Here is a 20814-nt window from a genome sequence, read left to right as displayed (position 1 = left end):
TCCCAACGAGGTCAGTCGAGAGAAGGATGCAGGGTCATGTATCAGAAATCTTATCTGATTTGTTAACATGGTCTGATATCTTTCAGCAATCTACTAAACATACCTATTTTAACATTCTTCCAATTTGCCAGGTTCATAACCTTGGCATCTTCCTCAGCTTTTCCTCTTCCTCATCCCACATATCCAATCAGCTGCCAAGTCTTATCATTTCTGTTTCCACATTTTTCACATCCAACCCCTTCTTCCTACTCAGATATCCACCACCTTAGTCCAGGTCCTCATCACGCCTAGTCTAGTCCACTGCAATGGTCTGCTAATTGTTCTTCCTGCCTACAGTTTGTACACAAAGATGTCAAGTGGACCTCTGACCATGTTACTCCCTTACCCAATAAATCCTAGTGGCTCCCCATTGGCTGTAGGATCAAATACAAATTCCACTTGGCTTTGAAAGTCCTTCACAACCCAGTCCTGACCTATATTTCCAGTCTCATCATACCTTATTCTCCTTCCCATACTCTAAAGTCCAAATTGCTCTATTCCTCTTACACAGAACTCTGCCTCTTGTTTCCTCATCTTTACACTGGCTGTTCCCTCCTCCTGAAATATTCATAGAACATTAACAAATCTCTCACTTCCTTCATAACATGGTTCAATGGCCATCTTCTATACTATTCATTTTTTTAGCAGCCAGGTGGCTCAATGGATAGGCCAGGAGTCAGAAAGATCTGAGTTCAAATCAGATGTCTCAGATACTTTCTAGCTGTGGTTCCTTGGGCAAGTCACTTAATTCACATTTATCTCAGCTTGTCATCTGCAAAATGGGAACACACTAGAGAAGGAAATACACTTCCACATGTTTACTGAGAAAACTCTGTCTATGGGGTCATATAGGGTTGTACATGATTAAAATTCCATTTCTAATCTTCCCAACTTCTGGTGCCCTTCCTCCTTAACTGTCTTGTATTCAACTGCCTCATATTCTTCTTTCTTTCTTTCTTTTTTAAACCCTTACCTTCCATCTTAAAATCAATACTGTGTATTGGTTCCAAGGCAGAAGAGCAGTAAAGGCTAGGCAATGAGGGTTAAGTGAATTGTCCAAGGTCACACAGCGAGGAAGTGTCTGAGGCTAGATTTGAACCCAGGACCTCCTTTCTCTATCCCTGGTTCTCCATCCATTGAGCCACTTTGCTGCTCCTGTATTTATTTATTCTTTATGCTCACTAAGAGAAGATATCTCCTCCATTAGCTCCTTGGGAGGTGGGCTTATTTTATTTTCAGCCTTTGCATCTTTAGCACCAGGAACCTCGCATAGCACCTGGCACAGAGAGGCACTTAGTAAATGTCTGTTGGCTTACTTGATTCAGGGCTCCCTGAATTGATGCTAGGAGGTAAGGTTGCTCTCATTCCTTGCACTATGAAGGCTTAGGGAGCGATAGTGACATTGACCCAGTTAGGGCCCATTTGGAGGCTCACTTACTGTTAAAGTCACTCTCAGGCAAGACAGGGAAGAAATTAATTCCTCTGTCCTAGAAAGGCAGAAACTAAAGTTTATCAGGAGCAGAACCCTGCTCAGGGCACCAGCAGCACCTGTGTCTTACTTTGGATGGTGCACTGGATGGGACTGGAGGTGGGTTCAAATCTAACCTCCGACATTATTTCCCTTCTATGTGACACTGGCAAGTCCCTTCATCTCAGTTTCCTTTACTAGAGAGCAGGGATACTAAGAGCACCTGTCTCTCAGGGTCACTGCAAGCCTCCAAGGAGCTCATACTTGCAAAGCATTCAGCACAGTACCTGGCACATGGTAGGTACTACAGAAATGTTATGAGGATGATTATTATCTCCCATGGTCACTGGGAGGTTCAGATGAGATAATGTTTGTAAACCACTTAGCACAGTGTCTTTGTTCAGTGCTTGGTCCATTCCTAAAAGCCCCAGAAAAAAGCCGAGGCACACAGTGCTCCCCAGAAAGGTCACAGCAGGGAAAGGGACGACTCTATATTCCTATAGTGGTGAGAAAGCAACAAATTGTAAAATCCCTTGTCCTCTGTCTTTTTCTTTAAAAAAAAAATAACCATACCTTCTAATCAGAACTGATACTAAGTATTGCTTCCAGGGCAGAAGAGCAGTAAGGGCATGGCAGAGAGGGTTAAATAACTTGTCTAGGGTCACACAGAGAGGAAGTGGGAGGTCAGATTTGAACTCAGGACCTCCCATCTCCAGGCCTGGCTCTCCATCCTAGCTGCTAGGCCCTCCCTGTGCTTTTTTTCCCCTGCACATCAGCCTATTTCCATGTACACTCATCCTTTCTATTATAAATAATGAGTGATACTAGTATTTCTATAGTGTTTTAAGGTTTGCAAAGTACTTTACATATGTTCTCATTTGATCCTCACAAAAACTCAGGGAGGTTGATGCTATTATTGCTCCTATTTCTTTTTTAAACCCTGACCTTCCATCTTGGAATCAATACTAATTATTGGTTCCAAGGCAGAAGAGTGATAAGGGCTAGGCAATGGGGGTCAAGTGACTTGCCCAGGGTCACACAGCTAGGAAATGTCTGAGGCCAGATTGGAACCCAGGACCTCCCATCTCTAGACCTGCCTCTCCATCCACTGAGCCACCCACCTGCCTCCTATTGCTCCCATTTTGAAGATGAGGAAACTGAGCCTGAGACAGATGCAGGGTCATACAGCTAGTAAATGTCTGATATGTGCCTAACTCCAAGTCTAACACACGTGCCTCAGGTTCCACCTAGCTGCCTAAATGGTCTCCAACTCAAAAGAAATCTTTCCAGGCCCACTAAAGGTAGGATACTCTGCTAGGTAGATGGGGGGTGGGGGGAGGAAGGAAGATAAATAGCTTTCAAAGCTCCCAGCTTTCAACATTACTCAGGGAGATTATGCATCCATAGAAATAGCTTTAACCATCAATGCAATTTGAGCATCAGGTGATTTAAGGACTTGAAGGATGGGTACAATTTTGGCCGAGAGAGCCTGAGGAGTGGAGCTAGCACATCCCAAACAGAGAGGATGGTGTGAACCAAAAGCAAGAGGAGTTAAGGCAAATCCAGGCAATGGCAAGTGGTCCAATTGGACTGGAATGGAGCAGAGAAGAGGGACATAAGACTATATAAGAAGGATAAGTTGGGGTTAGCTCATGAAGGATCATGAATTCCAGGCTCAGGACTAATCTGATTTGTTGGAAAAAACTGCATCCTATAAAGATGAAACCAGCATATACCGGATCAACTCGGAGAGAGTTAGAGGCAGGGATGTGATTAAAAGTCATTAAAAGGCCACCGAAGGGTCTAGACAGGAGACATCAAGAACCTGAACTAGGGTGGGTAGCAATGAGAATGGAAAGGGAAGCCTAGATGCAAGAGACATGGCATGGGTAGGCGCTATTAGGCTCAGTACCTGATTAAATGGTGAGGGAAGTTAGAGGATCAGAAAAGAAGGAACTGAAAAATAACTGAAATTTTGGTCTTGGGTGACCAGGGTAATTGAGAGAGTGGGGACATTATTAACAGGCCAGCAGGAAGTCAGGAGGAAGGCCAAGTTTGTAAGGGAAGATGATGAGCTTGGTTTTAGAATGACGAGTTTAAAATGACGAAGGGATAGCCAAGTAGAGAGAGTCTGTGGGTAGATGGAACTATGGGACTCTCAGAAGAGAGACTGGATGTTCTCTTTGCTTTTGTCACTCATTACTTCTTCATTATACTCATTACTTCCTCTATCTATCTATCTATCTATCTATCTATCTATCTATCTATCTATCCATCCATCCACCCACCCACCCATCATCCATCCATCCAACCATCCATCCATCCATCCATCCATCCATCCATCCATCCATCCATCTATCCATCTATCTATCTATCTATCTATCTATCTATCTATCTATCTATCTATCTATCTATCTATCTATCTATCTATCATATATATCCCATTACTTGTTATAAATTAGACTAAAAGACATGCTTATGACTTGTAGAAGTAAAGACCTCCTTGATGCTGCCTGATGGGAAGGATATGAGTTTGGATCCTCCAAGGTCATCAGAGCATACCCTTAGCTCTGGAGACTTTCTGACTGGTATTGGAGGAAACAACCTTGTTAAGAGCAGAGAGGATTATTACTAGAAGGTTAGGTTTCTTGGCTACACAAACTCATGAAACCATCTACGAAGACTGAAAATGGTCCGGAGCCAAAGCCATCTTTTTTCACTTTCTTAATTTCTGTTCTATTTGAGCTTCCTTCCACAAAAGGATTAATATGGAATAATGTTTTATATGATGGCACATGTAAAATCTATATGCGATGGCTTACTGTCTCAAGGGGAGTGGGCGAGAGGGAGGGAGGGAGGGAGAGAATTTCAGCCTCAGCATTCTTTGAAAAATGATGGAAACTATCCTTAACATGTACTTGGAGGGGAGGGAACACAATAAAATTCAATACAAAAAAAAAAGAAAGTAGTCATTAGCTTCATCAATGGAAAGCCCAATTACATCAATTCCCGAAATCCTGAAGTTGATTGATTTAGGCAACTTTTAAATGTTTGCTATTTTTAATGTTAGGAGCTAGGTACACCAGAGTCAGGAAAATTTGATTTTCTGGGTTCAAATCTGGCCTCAGATACTTACTAGCTGTGTGCCCCTGGGCAAGTCACTTAACCCCGTTTGCCTCAGCTTCCTCGCTTGTAAAATTAGCTGGAGAAGGAAATGGCAAGCCACTACAAGATCTTTGCCAAGAAAACCCAAACAGGTCATGAAGAGTTGGATATGACTGGAACGACTGAACAACATTTTTAATTTTAAAATTTAGAAGGCTATACCATTCTTTCAAATAGAAATCAAATTAACATTTGTACAACCCAGTGGAATTGCTTATTGGCTCTGGGAGGTGGGAAGGGAAGAGGGTAAGGAAAGAAAATGAATCATGTAAATATGGAAAAATATTCTGCCCTTTGATCCAGCCATAGCACTTCTGGGTTTGTACCCCAAATAAATAAAACTTAAAACAAATTTTTAAAAACCAAATATAAATCAACTACTTTATCCTTAGTAGCAAATATAAATCAACTACTTTATCCTTAGTAGCAATGATGCCTTTAATTTCTTATCTTAGAAATCATGGTGGGAAACATTTGGATAGAGGATAATAATAGTAGAATCAAAAACAAGATTGTTATGGGGGGGGGTAGACCAATTGTTATTGTTATCAGACCACCTGGACAGGGAGAAAGTAGAAGAGGAGTTTGGAAAACCAACCACAAGCCCCACACAAAAGCATGATTTAATAGCTGTGATGGGGCCTTCAATTATCTGTCCCAGTGGAGAGAGCACTGGACCCAGAGTCAGAAAGACCAGAGTTCAAGTCTAGCCTCAGACACTTACTCATTGAGTGACCCTGGACAAGTCATTTAACTTATGTCTGTCTCAGTTTCCTCAACTACTAAAGTGGAGATAATAGTAGCACCTAATTCCCAGGGTCATTGTGATGATAAAATAAAATAATATTAGGAAAATGCTTTATCAACCTTAAAGTATTATAACAATACTAGCAATAGTTATATAATAAACAATAGTTAAATATTATTACATATTTTGTCATATATAAATAATGAATAACAAATAATTTGTTCATTCGTTTTTTCAGGTTTTCTTTTTGTGTGTGTGTTTTAAATATTAACTAATTAATTTATTTAGAATATTTTTCCATGGTTACATGATTCATGTTGTCTTCCTCCCCTCTTCCTTCCCCACTCCTGGAGCTGACGAGCAATTCCAGTGGGTTTTCAGGCTTTCTTGGCAAAGATACCTAGAGTGGTTTCCCATTTCCTTCTTCAGTTCATTTTACATATGAGGAAATTGAGTGACTTGCCCAGAGTCACAGAGCTAGTAAGTCTCTGAGGCCAGATTTGAGCTCAGAAAGAGGAGTCTTCCTGACACCAGGTCCAGCACTCTCTCCCTGTGCAGAGATAAATTACAGACACATACGACTGTGCTAATTATTATGTGCATTATAAAACTTAGACAAAGAATTAGAAATTGTATAAGGAAAAGAAAACACTAAAATGATTTTGACTCTGGGGTTCCTAGGGAATCCCTGGAGTTTCTTGAGTCCGGGAGTGGGCACTTCTGGAGCATAAACTCTGGCCCCTGGGTAGAGGTAGAGGGTGGATTGGAGAGGTGAGAGAGCTTGAGGCTGAGAAACCAACCCGGAGGCTGATAGAACCGTCCGGTTGAGAGGCGATAAGGACCTAAATCCTGGTGGTTAGCGGCGTGATTAGAGACAAGGGGACAGACGTCAGAGACGGTGTGGAGGCAAAAACGATAAGACCTGGTACCATTAGGTGAGAGGCAAAAAGGAGCTCAAGGACTCTGAGGCTGAAAATCTGAATGACTAAAGGGAAGATGGGTCCGTTTTGGGGAAAATATCGTGGAACAAAATCTGCATCGACCCATGCTTTCTGTCGCCCCAGTGGAGAAGGCAGCGTTATAGCCTGTTCTAGCCATGAGGTGAAATGGGGGGGGGGCAAAGGATGGGGATACGGGAAGGGGGATGGGTCTTCTCAGTGGCATCTGCAAAAATGGGTACCTGGAAGTGGATGGAGGGTGAAGAGCTAATGCCCAGTTCAGAAAAGGGGAGCTGCGGAACGTGGATAAAGGAGGGAGGTAGATTGGAGGAATCGTTGAGGATAAAGGTGCGTGTGACTGTTGGAGACACGCTCCATGACTGGCTGTCATGGGGAAGACTGGCCGTGGCTTCCAGCGTGGAGACCATCCTTCTGTTTTAGGCTCTGTGCTATTAAATATTTATTTTTATTCATTACTCTATGGGTAAAGGCAAAAACAATACACTTATCCAGTCTGCAGATGACAACAGAGACAAGATTCAGAAAAATTTAGAGAGGCTAGAATACTGGGGAAACTATAAGAAGATGAGATTCACCAGGGATAAATGGAATGTTTCTTACAAGGGGTCAGGAAATCAACATCCTGAAGATAATATGGGGGAGGAGTGACTGGAGAACAGTTCATAGGAAAAAGATTGGGGGATTCAGTAGACTGCAAGTTCAATATAACTCAAAGGAGTGATACAATATCCAGAAAAAGCTAAATAATATGATTTTATTCTTCATTAAGAAAGGCATAGTGAGGGGCAGCTGGGTGGCTCAGTGGATTGAGAGCCAGGTTCAGAGACAGGAAGTCTTGGGTTCAAGTTTGACCTCAGACATTTCCTAGCTGTGTGACCCTGGGCAAGTCACTTGACCCCCATTGCCTAGCCTTTACCACTCTTCTGTCTTAGAACCAATACATAGTATTGATTCTAAGATGGAAGGTAAGGGTTTTTTTTTTTTTAATATAAAATAAAATAAAAAAGAAAGGCATAGTGTCCAGAACAAGAAAAGGGGGGTGGTGAAAATTTCTCAGCACTTGGCCCTGGTCACACCATAAAACAGAGCATTGTGTTCAATTCTGTGCTCTAAGTTTATTAATTAAGAAAATGATGCCTTTATTAAGTGCCTATTGTGTTCCAGACACTATGCTAAGCACTTTCTTTTTTTTTTATTCTTGCCTTGGGAGAATCTGGGTGGCTCAGTGGATGGAGAGTCAGACCTAGAGATGGGAGGTCCTGGGTTCAAATTTGGCCTCAAATACTTCCTAGCCATGTGACCCTGGGCAAGTCACTTAACCCCTATTGCCTAACCCTTGCTGCTCTTCTGCTTTGGAAAAGTATTGATTCTAAAACAGAAGGTAAGGGTTTAAAAAACCCAAACCAAACCATGGACAATTAGCATTAGTTCAAGCAACTGAGGATGCTTAGCTTGGAGAAAAGAAGCCTTAGGGGGAGCATGACAGCCATCTTTAAGGATCTGAAAAACCAGAAAGAGGAATTCCATCTGTTGTTTGGCCCCAGAAAGCAGCCTAAGGAGCCCTGGGTAGAAGAGGCCCAAAGGGAGACTTGACACTCCCTGTGAGCTGGAGCTGTTTGATGAGGGAATGGGCTGTCCCCAGGACAGATTCGAGGGAGATTTTCTTTTTTTTCTCTCACTCAAGGCCTTGAAATATTACCAGTCAGGCATATTCCTGTACAGATTGGATGAGATGACATCATGAAACTCTAAGTGACATCCTGTGACCTATGACCGTCAATTGATTTCCCCCCCATAGGTGTGTCAACGATTATAAGCTACATTTTTTATTCTTAAAACTCTTTATTATTGTTCTTGCTTGCATGTGCAATATACTATTTCATAGGTCAGTGATCCAAAAAAAGGGGGGGAAAATCATCGTCAGTCTTGGGATGAAACTTTTGCTCTCCTAACCAGGTGTGGCTTTCTTTTTCAGCAGTGTTTCCCGGGACATTCTGAGGAATATTGTCGTCTGGTCATCATGTCTGATCTTAAAAAAGGACCCTGGCAGCCAGCCCAAGGTCCCTCTCCCTGGCTAGTTTAAACAGCTGTTTTCCTCTGATTTTAAGCCTGGGCCACATGTACTCTCTCCTTGGAATTCCTTTGGAATACTTGACTCTCCAAGAGCTGGCCTCAAGGCAGCCTGACTAAGAGGCCTTGGCCGCTTCTAGGGGAAGCTCCCCACATGCTATGAATCAAATTCCATGCCATCTCCGGCAACGCTCTCCCAAGGCCCATGCACAATCTACACTTAGGGCTTTAGCGGGCAAGAGTGAAGGCATCCGACGTTACCTGCCCCCTCATGTGGAAGGGTGGCTCTCTTCGAGTCACCCCAGGTGTGGGGCACATGGTAGGAGCTGGGGTATCCCCAAGAAGAGTAGCCTGATGCTCTTGGACAGCAGCCCTTCCTATCCCCAGGACCATACCAGAAGGTCCTTTGCCCCCTTTCTGGAAACAGGTAGTGAGTATTCAGGGTATATTCAGGGGAGTGAATCAGCTTGGGAAAGCAATGGGAGCATCGTTAGGTAACCCAGTGGTGTTGGGAAGACTTGGGTTGAGATCTGTTCTCAGAGGTTTCCTAGCTGTATGACCCTGGGCAAGTCACTTGACATTCATTTCCTAGCCCCTGCCATTCTTCAGTCTTAGAATTGATATTAGGACAAAAGATAAGGAAAGCAAGCAAGCAAGAAAGGAAGGAAGGAAGGAAGGAAGGAAGGAAGGAAGGAAGGAAGGAAGGAAGGAAGGAAGGGAATGGGCATGGGAGGAAGGAAAATGCCTTGCTGCCCTTTTCTGGGAGAAAGAAAATGGTAACAGAGTGCTGAGCCCCCAAAAGTGTCTCCTCCCTTCCTTTCACCCATCAGATATGCAAACTTGATCCCATCACCAAATGGCTCTGGAATTCTGGAGAGCCCAATAGCAGGAGGAGAGACTGTAGGGAAGTGGAGAGAGGCAGGGCTTCCAGTGCTGAGGAGAAGCAACAGAGCTCATTATTGCCATAAACAAAGTCAGCTTAAAACTTACATGCAACAACAGGGGGAAAATGAAAACAGAGAGACTGATTTGATGTAGAGACGGCTTCCATTGGCAACACCAGGGCAGAAATAGCGAGAGGATGACAAAAGCCTCACCCGTCTTTTGGCCTGGAAGCTCCCAGAGATCACTGGGCACTCCCTGGGTCCAGAGAGCATCAGGTCCAATCAGCCCCTCAGGATAATGGGGATACTACTCCCCCTCTCCCCCCATCTCCAGAGTTCCCTTTACTTACTTCCTCCGCCGATGCCTCCTCTCCTTCTCATCCCTCTTGAGGTCATTGTCATACGTAGACTGAGCAGCATGCCGGTGTCGCCGCCGTCGGTCGCCGTCCGGAGGCTCATTTTCCCCATCACCGCCACGGCTGGGCCGGCTCCCTTCTCGGTGTCGATACCGCCTCTCTGACTTGTTGCTGTCTTCGGCGCCCTCCTCACCCGGCCGCCGGTGGGCCCGGTGTCTCCGAGGCTCTCTATCACCCTCACCCGTCCGAGGAGAGCCACTCCGGCTCTCTTTGCTGCCCCCCTGCCGATGCTGGTGCCTCCGATGGGGGTCCCCCATTTTGTTACGATCTGGGTCGCCCTCCCTAAAGCCACGATCCTGGTTCCCTTCGCGGTCCTTGGGATGATACTCTGGCTCTCGTCCATAGGACCCTTCGTGGTTCAGGTCAGCTTCTTTGCTGCTGCTCCTTTGCCTCCGGGGTTCCAGACCCCCTGAGTCCGCCCGCTCATAGCCTCCTCGTGACCGATCGTAGTAACGGGCCTGTTTCCTGAGGAAGTCTTCAGCACGCTGCTGGCTGAGCCGCTGATCCATGGAGGGGTCACTAGGTCTACTCTTGTTGGTGTTATTGTTGCGGTTTTCCTGTGGGTCCACGACTAGGGGTCTGTCCAGGTGAGTCTTAATGTCTGGTCTCATGTGTCGGCCATAGGAGACTTTCCACCTCTCCTCGGGCCCCAACTCATTGTACAGAGCCTCCCGGCTAGCTAGCAGGTTCTGTTTCCGCATCTCGCTTGTCCTCTGCTCCCACACTGATTTGGAGGATTTTTGGTTTTTCTGCTGTTCTTTCCTGGAATGGGGAGTACAGAATGAGAAGCCTTCTCGGCCATGCCCCTGAGTCTGAGCAGGAAGGCTGCAGACTGTCCAGCTGGATGGGAGTCTCTCTGGTCCTTAAAGTTTCCCAAAGAACTTTCCCCACTGCCCTTTCTCCCGCCATCCTTGGCATACCCCTGCTTCAAAGCTCCTGCCCTCCAAAACTTTTTCCCAGCCATCTTTGCTTGTTTAGGGAAATCCACTCCCACAGAGGCTCTTGCCTCCCCACTCCCTTCCCCACACAGGAATCAAGTCTTCCCTAATCCCAACCTCCACCCCCCTAAGTAATGGTCATTATTAAGGAAATGATGGGTTTGGTGGTGTGACAAGAGCCAGCCATGATGGTCAGGCCCCAGGCAACACCATGGACAACATTCCCCTGGATGGGTGGAACTTACATGGCTATGGACATGTTGGCTGCAGACAGAGGACTCACTTCTGCCACTTCCTTTGCTTTTTGTAAGGCAAGCTTCTGGTTGGCCGCTTCTTCCTCCTCTTGTTCATCCTAAAGGACACACATGTCCCCCATTCACAAACCACAGACAGAGGCCTTGGGTTCTGATCTCTGACCCTAGCATGGACTGGTAACGGCTACGAACCCTCTGCCAGAATCTACTCCCATCATCCCCAAGCTGAGATCTGCCCTGGCCAGTAAGCAGCTGTTGCACGGTGGCCACCCGTGTAGCCAGATTTTCCTCCCTCTTCCTTCTTGATTTCCTGCCCCTCAGGTCTCTGAAGCACCAAAGTCAAACCATAGCCATCCCCCCATGCATGGGGAATAGACCCTCCCATCACCCTGCCTCCATGTGCACAGGACTCCACAGCCCACAGCATGCAGTGCTCACGATTTCCTACACAGAGACATGAGGAGAGAGCCCACTGGTCCACAGTAGTTCCACAGCCCTCAGCATGCAATGATCACAGTTCCCCATGCAGAGACACAGGGAGGAAGCTCACTGGTCCCCAGTGGCTCCCCAGCCCATGCATGGCGTGCGGTGAACAGAGCTCCCACACAAAGATACAAGGAAGGAGCCCATTGGTCCACAGGGGCATGGATGGAGCTTTCTCTGGGGGAAAGGGAGATAGAGAGGGAAGAGCAAGCCAGGTAAAGTTTCACTGCTGCTGGCCTTCCCCAAAGGGTTCACCAGCTTGACAAGACTCAGAGAGAAGGAAGTTGGAAAAGGGGGCGTAAAAAAGACATTAAAAAAATACATACATAAAAAGACGTTTTGGACTTTTAATCCATCTTCAGCCTCCATGCAGCCCCTTATTTGTAAAACAGAAAACAAAAAGAAAGAAAGAAATGGACAGAACAAACCCCACCGATAGAGTCATCATGCTACTCCAATGCATCTTCCTTAGCCAGACACAGCTCTTTGTGATAAGGAAGCAAAGTTACCACCTAGGAAACAGCCAGACCAGGACATTCCCTGCCAGCTACAGCAAGGAGACTGAGAAGAAGCAACCAGTCTTTGGCTAATGGGCTTCCCCCTTTCCCTCTGCATAGGATCTCTCTGGCTAGAAATCACAGCACTACAATTCCTTGAATATTGTCTGAGCACCCTGACGAAGCACTGGGGGATCAAGGCCAGGAGGTCAAAAGGAAGAGATCTTTAGCTTTAGAACCCCATTCCCAGGCCTTTTCGAAGCTGGGTGCCCTGGCTCCTGGAAGGTGAAGATTTCCCTTTTTTTCTGCCCTGCTCTACAATATGGCTCATCCGAACATCGGAGTGGAGGAGGCTGGCTTCTACTCCATTCATACCTGCATGGCTATAACTCTCTGGAACAACCCTGACAGATGGCTTTCAAGCTTGCAATTGAAGATCTCCAGTGGAGGGTAGGAAAGGGTGGGATGGAAGAACCTACAATGGTCCCTTCTCCCTGCCCCTCCACTCCAGGCAGTCCATTCCATTTTGGTATATTTCTATTACTGGGAGAATTTTTCTCTTACCTTAAGCCTAAATCTGTTTTTCTACCTCTCACTCCTAGTTCTGCTCTTTGGGATCAGCCAGAACAAACCTAATGCCTCCTGCACTTGGCAATCCTTCAAATGTTTGAAGACAGTTATCATGTCTTTCTCCTTTCCCCCACAGGTCTTTTCTTTTCCAAGCTAAACATCCTCAAGGGAGCTGACCTCCTTGGAAGCAGGCTTCTTAACCTGATTATGCCATTTGTGTACTCTACAGGAGTGGCAAGAGGACTCTCAATGAAAACGTCCGGTTCTAACTAACTTGTCAGAGGTGTAATTGCATCTAAATTTAGATCCAATTCCATAAACATTTGTGAAATGCCTACTGTGCACCAGACACTGTGCTTGATGTTGCGGACAAAGACAAAAGATGAAACAGGCTGTCCTCAAGAAGCTTACATTCTTTTTTAAGCCACATCGGAAGTAAATACAAGGAACTTTGAGAAGGGAGTGAGAGCACCAAAAAATCTAGAAGGAAAGCTACCCAGAGGACCTTGTATCTGAAGAGATAATGATTCTGAGGCAATGGGAAGGTGGCCATATTCATGGAGGCAAGAGATAGCATTCGAAGCTCAGAGGACAATTAATAGTCTAATCTGGCTAGAATATAGTTTCTGATGGTGGGAATGTATATATAATGTGTTAAAAATGGAATAAGTGGGGAACAGCTAGGTGGCTGAGTGGATTGAGAACCAGGCTTAGAGATTTTTAAAAGGTCTTGGGTTCAAATCTGACCTCAGATACTTCCTAGCTGTGTGAATCTGGGCAAGTCACTTAACCCCCATTGCCTAGTCCTTTACCACTCTTCTGCCTTGGAACCAATACTCAGTATTGATTCTAAGATGGAAGGTAAGGGTTTAAAAATAAAATAAACATGGAATAAGGCTGGGAAGATTGTGGATGGCTTAAATGCCAGGCTGAGGAGGTTTAATTTTATTTTGGAAGCAAGAGGACATCATCAAAGGTTTAAGAAGAGAGTGACATGATCAGATCTGAAGATTATTTTATGAGCTATGTGAAGGATGGACTGAAGAGGGAAAGCCATTGGAATTAGGAAGACCAATTAGGAGGCTATTAAAATAATCTAGATAAGAGGTCAGTAAGCCTTGAAATGTAGTGGTGGTCTCATGAGTGCAAACAAGGGGGTAAAATAGGAGAGATGCTGTGATGGTAGAATGGATGAAATTTGGCAACTGATCCTTGTCATGGTCCCCAACAGTGGAGATGCCTTAAGTCTTCATTCTGGATCTTCTGGCTACCTTGGTGATCTCACCCACTCCTATGGACTAAATTATTGCCTCTAAGTAGATGTTTCCCAGATCTATATATCTAGGCCTTGTGTCTCCTGTGAGGAGGTCCAATCCAGAATCTTTAACTGCTTAATGTACATTTAAAATTGGATGTCCTTATAATTGTTATTTAGTCCTTTTCCAGCCATGTTTGACTCTTTGTGACCCCATTTGGGATTTTCTTGGCAAAAGTACTGGAGTGGTTTGCCATTTCCTTCTCCAGATCATTTGACAGTTGGGGAAACTGAGGCAAACAGGGTTAAGTGACTTGCCCAGTTGATAAGTGTCTGAGGCCAGATTTGAACTTATGAAGATAAATCTTCCTGACTCCAGGTCTGGCACTCTATCCACTGCACCAACTATGTCCTATGGCATCTCAAACTCAATATATCTAAAACAGAACATCTTATCTTGCCCTACAAACTTTCCCCTCTTCTAAATTTTCCTATTACTGTTGAGGGCATTGCCATCTTCCTCATTTTCTTCTTCAATTCTTCATTCTCCCTCATCCCACATATCCAATCGGGTGTCAGATCTTGTCATATTTTATCTTTACAACATCTCTCCTATAAGTTGCCTTCTTTCATCTCATCTGGTTGTAACCCTAGTTCAAGCCACAATAAACTTCTCTCCTGCACAAGGCAATAGCCTTCTGAGTGGTCTCCCTGCTTCAAGTCTCTCCCCACTCCAACTCACACTCTATTCAGCTGTAAAGTGATTTTCCTAAAGGATAAGTTTGACTCGGTTACCCTCTTGTTCAATCAACATCAGTGGCTTCCTTTTATTTTCAGGATCAAATAGAAAATCCTCTGCTTGACATTTAAGATTCTTTACCACCTGGGTCCTTCCTACCTTTCCAGATTTCTCATACTTGACTGCCTTTTATTCACTTAACAGTAGGGTGATACCAATCTATGTGCTTTTTCTTGGTTAGGACCCAAGAGATCTCTAATCTCTGGGTTTTTGTACCAGTAATCATCCCCAGTCCCTGGAGTGCTCTGCCTCCTTGCCTCTCCCTCTTGTCCTCACTGGCTTGTTTCAAGACTCAGCTCAAACCATGCTTTCTGCAGGCAGCCTTTTTTGGTTTCTCTAGTCACTTACATCTTTCTGGTTACAATTCCATTCCTTTTATCTCTATGGATCTTGTCCATACCTCTTCATTTATATGCAGTTCCTCCATTAATATGGAAGCTGCTTGAAGGTCTGGACCGTTTTTTTTTGTGTGTCTTTTTTTTTAATTCCCCAGCCTGCCACCCAATGCCTGGCATGTAGTAAGCACTCATTAAATGTTTATTGATGATTGACTAGATATGTTGGGGGAGAGAAAAAGGGAGAGTCAAGGACTCTTCATATTATGAATCCTTAGGTAGTTCTTGAAACAGAAAAAAGGATGTTTGGAAGAGGGGGTAGTCTAGGGCAAAAGAAAATAAGTTTCATTTTGGATATGCTGAGTTGGAGATCAATCAACAGATTTATTGGATGACTGCTGAAAGTCTAGAGAGTTGGTCACATTGATCTGGAGCTCTGGAGAGAGATTAGAGTAAAAAAATGATTTGAGAGTCACTGGGGCCAAGATAATAATTGAACCTACAGGAAAAAAATAAGATACTCAAGGGAGAAAATGTAGAGAAAGAAGAGAAAAAGACCTAGCATGGAACCTTGGGGCACACTCATGCTTAGGTGACCAGAAATTGATAGGTCCAGAAAAAATATTAAGAAGCAATCAAATACATAGAAGCGATTTCAAAGAAATCAAGAGAGGACAGACTAATTAGGAAGAGAGGTTTGGACAATGACAATGATGTTAAAAGTATTCATAGGATAAGGACTGAGAAAAGGCCACTAGATTTAGCAGGTAAGAGACTCTGGATAATTTTTGAGAGAGCAGTTTTAGTGTAGTAGTGGGCTTGGAAGCCAGGTTGCAATGAGGCAGAGAAATGAGAAGCTAGTTGGGATGTGAAAACAACAGGTATGGATGACTAGGAGTTTAGCAATGAAAAGGAGAAGAGATAACATATATATTAGTTTAATAGGTTGATAGGAGAAAAGTAAATTTTCTTTAAGATGGGGGAACCCTGAGCCTATCTGTAGACAGTAGGAACATTTTAGTAGTAGTAATAGTAGGAGAGAGAGACAGAGACAGAGACACACACACACACACAGAGGGAGGGAGAGAGAGAGAGAGAGAGAGAGAGAGAGAGAGAGAGAGAGAGAGAGAGAGAGAGAGAGAGAGAGAGAAAGACAGAGAGAGAGAGAGACACACACACACACACACACACACACACACACACACAGAAAGAGAACAAATGAGTGAATGAATACATCCCCAGAGAAAATGGGAGGGATGGGATCACAAAGGAGTTGTCTTTGGCAAAGAGATGGCCTTCCTCTTTCTCTGTCTCTCTTTCTCTGTCCCTCCCTCCCTGCCTCCCTCCCTCTATCTCTCTCTCTTTCTTTCTCTGTCTTTGTCTCTCTCTGTCCCTCCTCTTTCCATCTCTCTGTCTGTCTGTCTGTCTTTCTTTCTTTGTCTCTGTCTCTCTCCTCTCCACCACCCCCACCCCCTGAAGAGACTGAAATTAAGGAAAGAGGAATGGAGTAAGATAATGGTGGGGAGAGGAGGAGAGAAGTTCACCATGGACAGCAGCCTGGAGGCAACAGGGTCACCTGCTGGGAGGGAGCATGTTGGAATAACCATTGTGAAAGTATGATAAAGAGTCTTAGAAAAATAAGACAGTTGTGCAGCTGAAAGAGTCCATTTGAGTTGAGAAAAACATGAATTTGTATAGAATCCAGTTAGTGTGGTTGTATGACTTTTTCTAGCAGCTTTTGGCAGCATAGAAGGAGGAGCAGAGAAGGCAGATGGTGGGGGCAGCCCAGGATTGAAGGGATTCAAAGGTGAAGGGCTGTGCATAATTGAATTGGTTAATTATCTAGTTTATACTATGAAGTGAAGTGAGGCCAGAGCAGGGGTGATGTACTGGGAGAACAGGAATTACTGGAAGGTTAGGAGATAGTAGCAAGGACAAAGAACAGGTTTAGGAGGAGGCAGAAGAAGGGCTGGACCACCTGACTGCCTCTTCCCAGGCACATATTTCTGGATCTTTGTGTGAGCTCACGGGAATGACTCTTCCTATAGTGAATCATCTCTCAACAAATAGAGCTTCAAGTTTAGCAGTATAGACAGTCCTCTTCTTACACATGGTCAAGCAGGTCTCTCTCTATTAACCAAATGTGGTCAAATATCCCAAGAATCTTGGCAGTTCCTTTCACTCCGGACTAATGCTAGATTTGGAAATCACTCTCCCTCCTTTGTTGGATATAGGGTAGATTCAGCTTAGAATCATCAGGCTAATCCCAGAAATTGTTTGATGATAATATAGGCAAGGGATATAGGCCAGCCTCACTGGCTCAAAGGGAGGGAACTCAAGTTTATTTCAAATACATATAGCATCTACCTCCCTTTAAGCCTCTAATATGGAGGTTGAGGGGGCTATGGCTTGCTGGTTTCTTAGCTGGGAACTTCCTAGCTGAGATAACTTGTAACAGATTTAGCACAGTGTCTAGCACACAGTAGGTACTTTGTTCCTTTCTTTTCTTCCTTTCTCCCTTTCCTCCTTCCTTGAGATCTACAACAAACATCTTGATCTCGCACACTAACAAGTTTTGGTGCTCCTCCTGGTCCCCCCTTTCCCATGGGCTCCCCTTCCATTAGGCTGTCCTGATCAGGCATGAGCAGGTGGTAACTTTGCCAGAGAAACATTTTCCCACTGCCTCCACCTTAGTGAGCTCCTGGGCGTTGGCCAGATTATCCACTGCGATAGCCAAGAACACATTCAATAGGGTATCTGGGAAGCCAGGAGTCAAGGAAAGAGCTAGCTTTTATCAAAGAACAACAGTATCATGGAATCAAAGCTTTAGATTTGGAAGGGCCCTTGGAGGCCATTGAGTCGAACCCCTTCATTTTACAGATGAGGAAACTGAGTCTGGGAGGCTTAAGGACCACATGTCTTTAAGTTATCTGAGGAAGGATATGCATTCAAGTCTTCCTGATTCCAACCTCAGCAATCTATTCATTAATGATAATAATATTAAGAGGTATAAACATTTACATAAAACTTTACGGTTGGCAATTACTTGAGATCATTTGATATCATTTGATCTTTACCTGTAATGTAGATCCTACTATCATTCCCATTTTCCCCAGATTAAGAAACTGAGGCAAGCAGGGGTTAAGCAACTTGCCCAAAGTTACACAGCTGGGAAGTACCTGAGGCAGGATTTGAATTCTTTTGACTCCAAGTCCAACACTGCACCATATTTTGCCTCCTTTTGGCTATTTTATTATGTATATATTCTTTCATATCCTCCAAGTCCCACTATAACCTGTACACTTAGACCCTCCCCATCACAAATTCTCCATTCCCTTTCTTTCCCCCATTTCATCAAGTCCTCCAAAGGATACAGTTCCCAAAGAGTGTCAGCACAATGAAATAGATGGAGGACACCATGCCCTGTTTGACGCCCCCTTGAGATTTGATCCCATCATACATCACCTCATTCCAGTCTTCTCCAGTCAAGATCTGAAAAAGTCAAAAAGGATCAAATCAGTGATGCCCTTCTCAACAACATGGTCTGAGAAGGCTTCCCTGAATACTCAGAAATTCAACTGTATTGGTGGGAAAAGCACATTCTCATCCTAAAGGCTAACTCTGGCTTCAGTTGCCTTATGGGGAATATTACTCTGAATCCTGGCTCAAATTTTTGCTTGGAGAAAAAAGCCTCAAGAGTCCTGAGCACGCCTGGGTCCAGGTCACTTTCCTTTTACCTTCACTTCCTAAGCCACATTTTCAAAATTACAGGATTTTCTGAGCTTCTTTTATTTCAGGGCCAGGAACTGGAAGTAAGGACCCTTGGATTCTAGCCAGAGGGTCATAGTAAATGTTCAACAACCAGCTTTCAAAAAAAAAATGTGTGCCCAACATACTGTTAAATTTAATCTGCATTATTACCATTTCTTAAGTCTTGACAGTCCAACAAAACAATAAATCAAACCCTGATTTGTAGGGTTTGCTAACTACTAAGATGCAAACCCTCACACTAAAAAATTTAACAATGGGCTCAGCTGGTGCTAGAACATCCCTAGTTCTAGTTCTGTGTGATCTGAGGCAAGGTAGTTAGTTTCTCTAGGATTCAGGTTTCTCTGCTATGAATACCAATCTTATCTTAGTTCCCCTAGCTTCCTTCAAGACTCGACTGAAATCTCATCTCCTACAGATCTTTTCTGGTCTGTCCAGCAGCTAGTGCCTTCCTCTTTCAGATGACCTTCCTTCTACTCTATACAGAACTCACATGTGTGTCTGCCATCCTCCCCATTAGAATGGGCTCTCCCTTGAAGAAAGGGAGTTGTTTGAGGCTTTTCTTGGTATTCCAAGGTCTTAATACGGTCTCTGGCACATGATAAATGAATTCTCAATAAAAGCTGGTTGACTGACTTACTACTACTACCAACAGCAGGTACTTAGGCAGCACTTTAAAGGCTACAAAGAGCTTTTTATATATTATCTTGTTGATTCTCATAACTCTGTGAAGTAGCCACTACAGGCAATGTTCTTCAGTTGTTTCAGTCATGTCTGACTCATTATGACCCCATTTGGGGTTTTCTTGGCAAAGATCCTGGAGTGGTTTGCCATTTCTTTGCCAGCCCATTTTATACGTGAGGAAACTGAGGTAAACAGGGTGAAGTGATGTGCCCAGGGTCACCCATCTGGTAAGTGTCTGAGGTCAGATTGGAAGTCATGAAGATGAATCTTCCTGATTGTAAGGCAAGTGTTCTGTTCACTGTGCCACCTAGTTGCCCACTACACACATTATTATTCTTATTTCACAGATGGGGAAACTGCCACTCTAAAAGGGAAAAGATTTGCCCAAGGAGTTCCACCCAAATCAGGATTCAAATCCACGCCTCTCCTGTACTCCCAGGCTGTATCGTACACCACATGCCTACATCCCCTTCATGTGGTTTTTTGAGGACAAGGTAAAACATTGTGAAGAATCTTTAAAAAGCTTGTGCATTCCTGGAAATTAAATATGGACTTTCTCCCTAAGACCTCTTTGGTCCTTCCATGCCCTTCTACCTCAGCTTAAGGACAGAAGGGAAGTGCAACTGACCTATAGTCCTTTCTCCCATCCTCACAAGTTTTCAAATTTAGATCTGAAAGGGATCTTAGAGGCCAATCCTCACATTTTATTGATGAAGAACTGAGGCCCAAGGAGGTTAAGTGACTTGTTCAAGGTCTCATGGACAACAAATGGCAGAGCTAGGATTTACACCTAAGTCCTCTGACTCCAAATCCCTTTCCGCTGAGCATTGTTGCTTCTCAGAGTTTGATCAGTATCTGGTTTTGGGGCACTGAGTGACCCTCTAGCTTTGTCTCTGCTTTCTGCCCCAGAGTCCTAAAGTTTAAGAAGGTAATACGACAAAACGGAGAAGGGAAGAGTTATCATTGTGACTCAGACCAGGGAGGGGGCTGGGAGAGAACAGGGACGAGGAAGAAGAGGGGGAGATGTTAGGAAGGAGAGAGAGAAAGAATGAAGGTGAGGAAGGAGAGAGTGAGGGAAAGGTGAAGGTGAGGATGGGGGAAAGTGAGAAGATAGAAGAGAGGGAGAAGCAAGGGAGGAGAGAGTGAATGAAGGTGAAAGAAGGGAAGAAGAAGGAGAGAGTGAACTTTGGTGAAGGTGAGGATGGGGGAAAGGGAGAGGACAGAGGAGAGGAGAAGAAAGGAGGAAGAGAAAGAAGGTTTTATTTCTGCTGAGTTCTATGAAGCACCTTCCAGGACCCTAGATACCCTTGCTATGTGATTAAAAAGCCACATCCAGAATTATACTTAACAAATAGACTTCCAGACATAATCAGGGTGGGCTGAGGGGGCAGGGCAGAAGCCATACCTGAAATACTGTCATTATTGCTGCTGGAAAAGTGTCAAAATTGGTAGGAGGCGTCCCATCATCAAAATTGAACCTGC

At 44.3% G+C, this 20814-nt stretch overlaps 1 protein-coding gene across 28 annotated transcripts in view; it reads right to left on the bottom strand.

Moving 5' to 3' along the window:
* The window catches only part of CACNA1A (calcium voltage-gated channel subunit alpha1 A), a 401231-nt gene that overhangs the window by 86936 nt on the left and 293481 nt on the right, over positions 1 to 20814 (bottom strand). For all 28 annotated transcript variants that reach the window (XM_056822623.1, XM_056822650.1, XM_056822649.1 and 25 more), the window contains 5 exons: positions 20738 to 20810; positions 18255 to 18372; positions 17570 to 17637; positions 10933 to 11039; positions 9684 to 10511 (listed from right to left, as the gene is read on the bottom strand). In XM_056822623.1, the coding sequence (XP_056678601.1) occupies positions 9684 to 10511; positions 10933 to 11039; positions 17570 to 17637; positions 18255 to 18372; positions 20738 to 20810 (1194 nt within the window). The remainder of the gene's footprint in view (positions 1 to 9683; positions 10512 to 10932; positions 11040 to 17569; positions 17638 to 18254; positions 18373 to 20737; positions 20811 to 20814) is intronic.

Source organism: Monodelphis domestica, chromosome 3, assembly GCF_027887165.1.
Source record: "Monodelphis domestica isolate mMonDom1 chromosome 3, mMonDom1.pri, whole genome shotgun sequence".
Classification (NCBI taxonomy): Eukaryota; Metazoa; Chordata; class Mammalia; order Didelphimorphia; family Didelphidae; genus Monodelphis; species Monodelphis domestica.
This window is presented reverse-complemented; position numbering and strand designations above follow the sequence as displayed.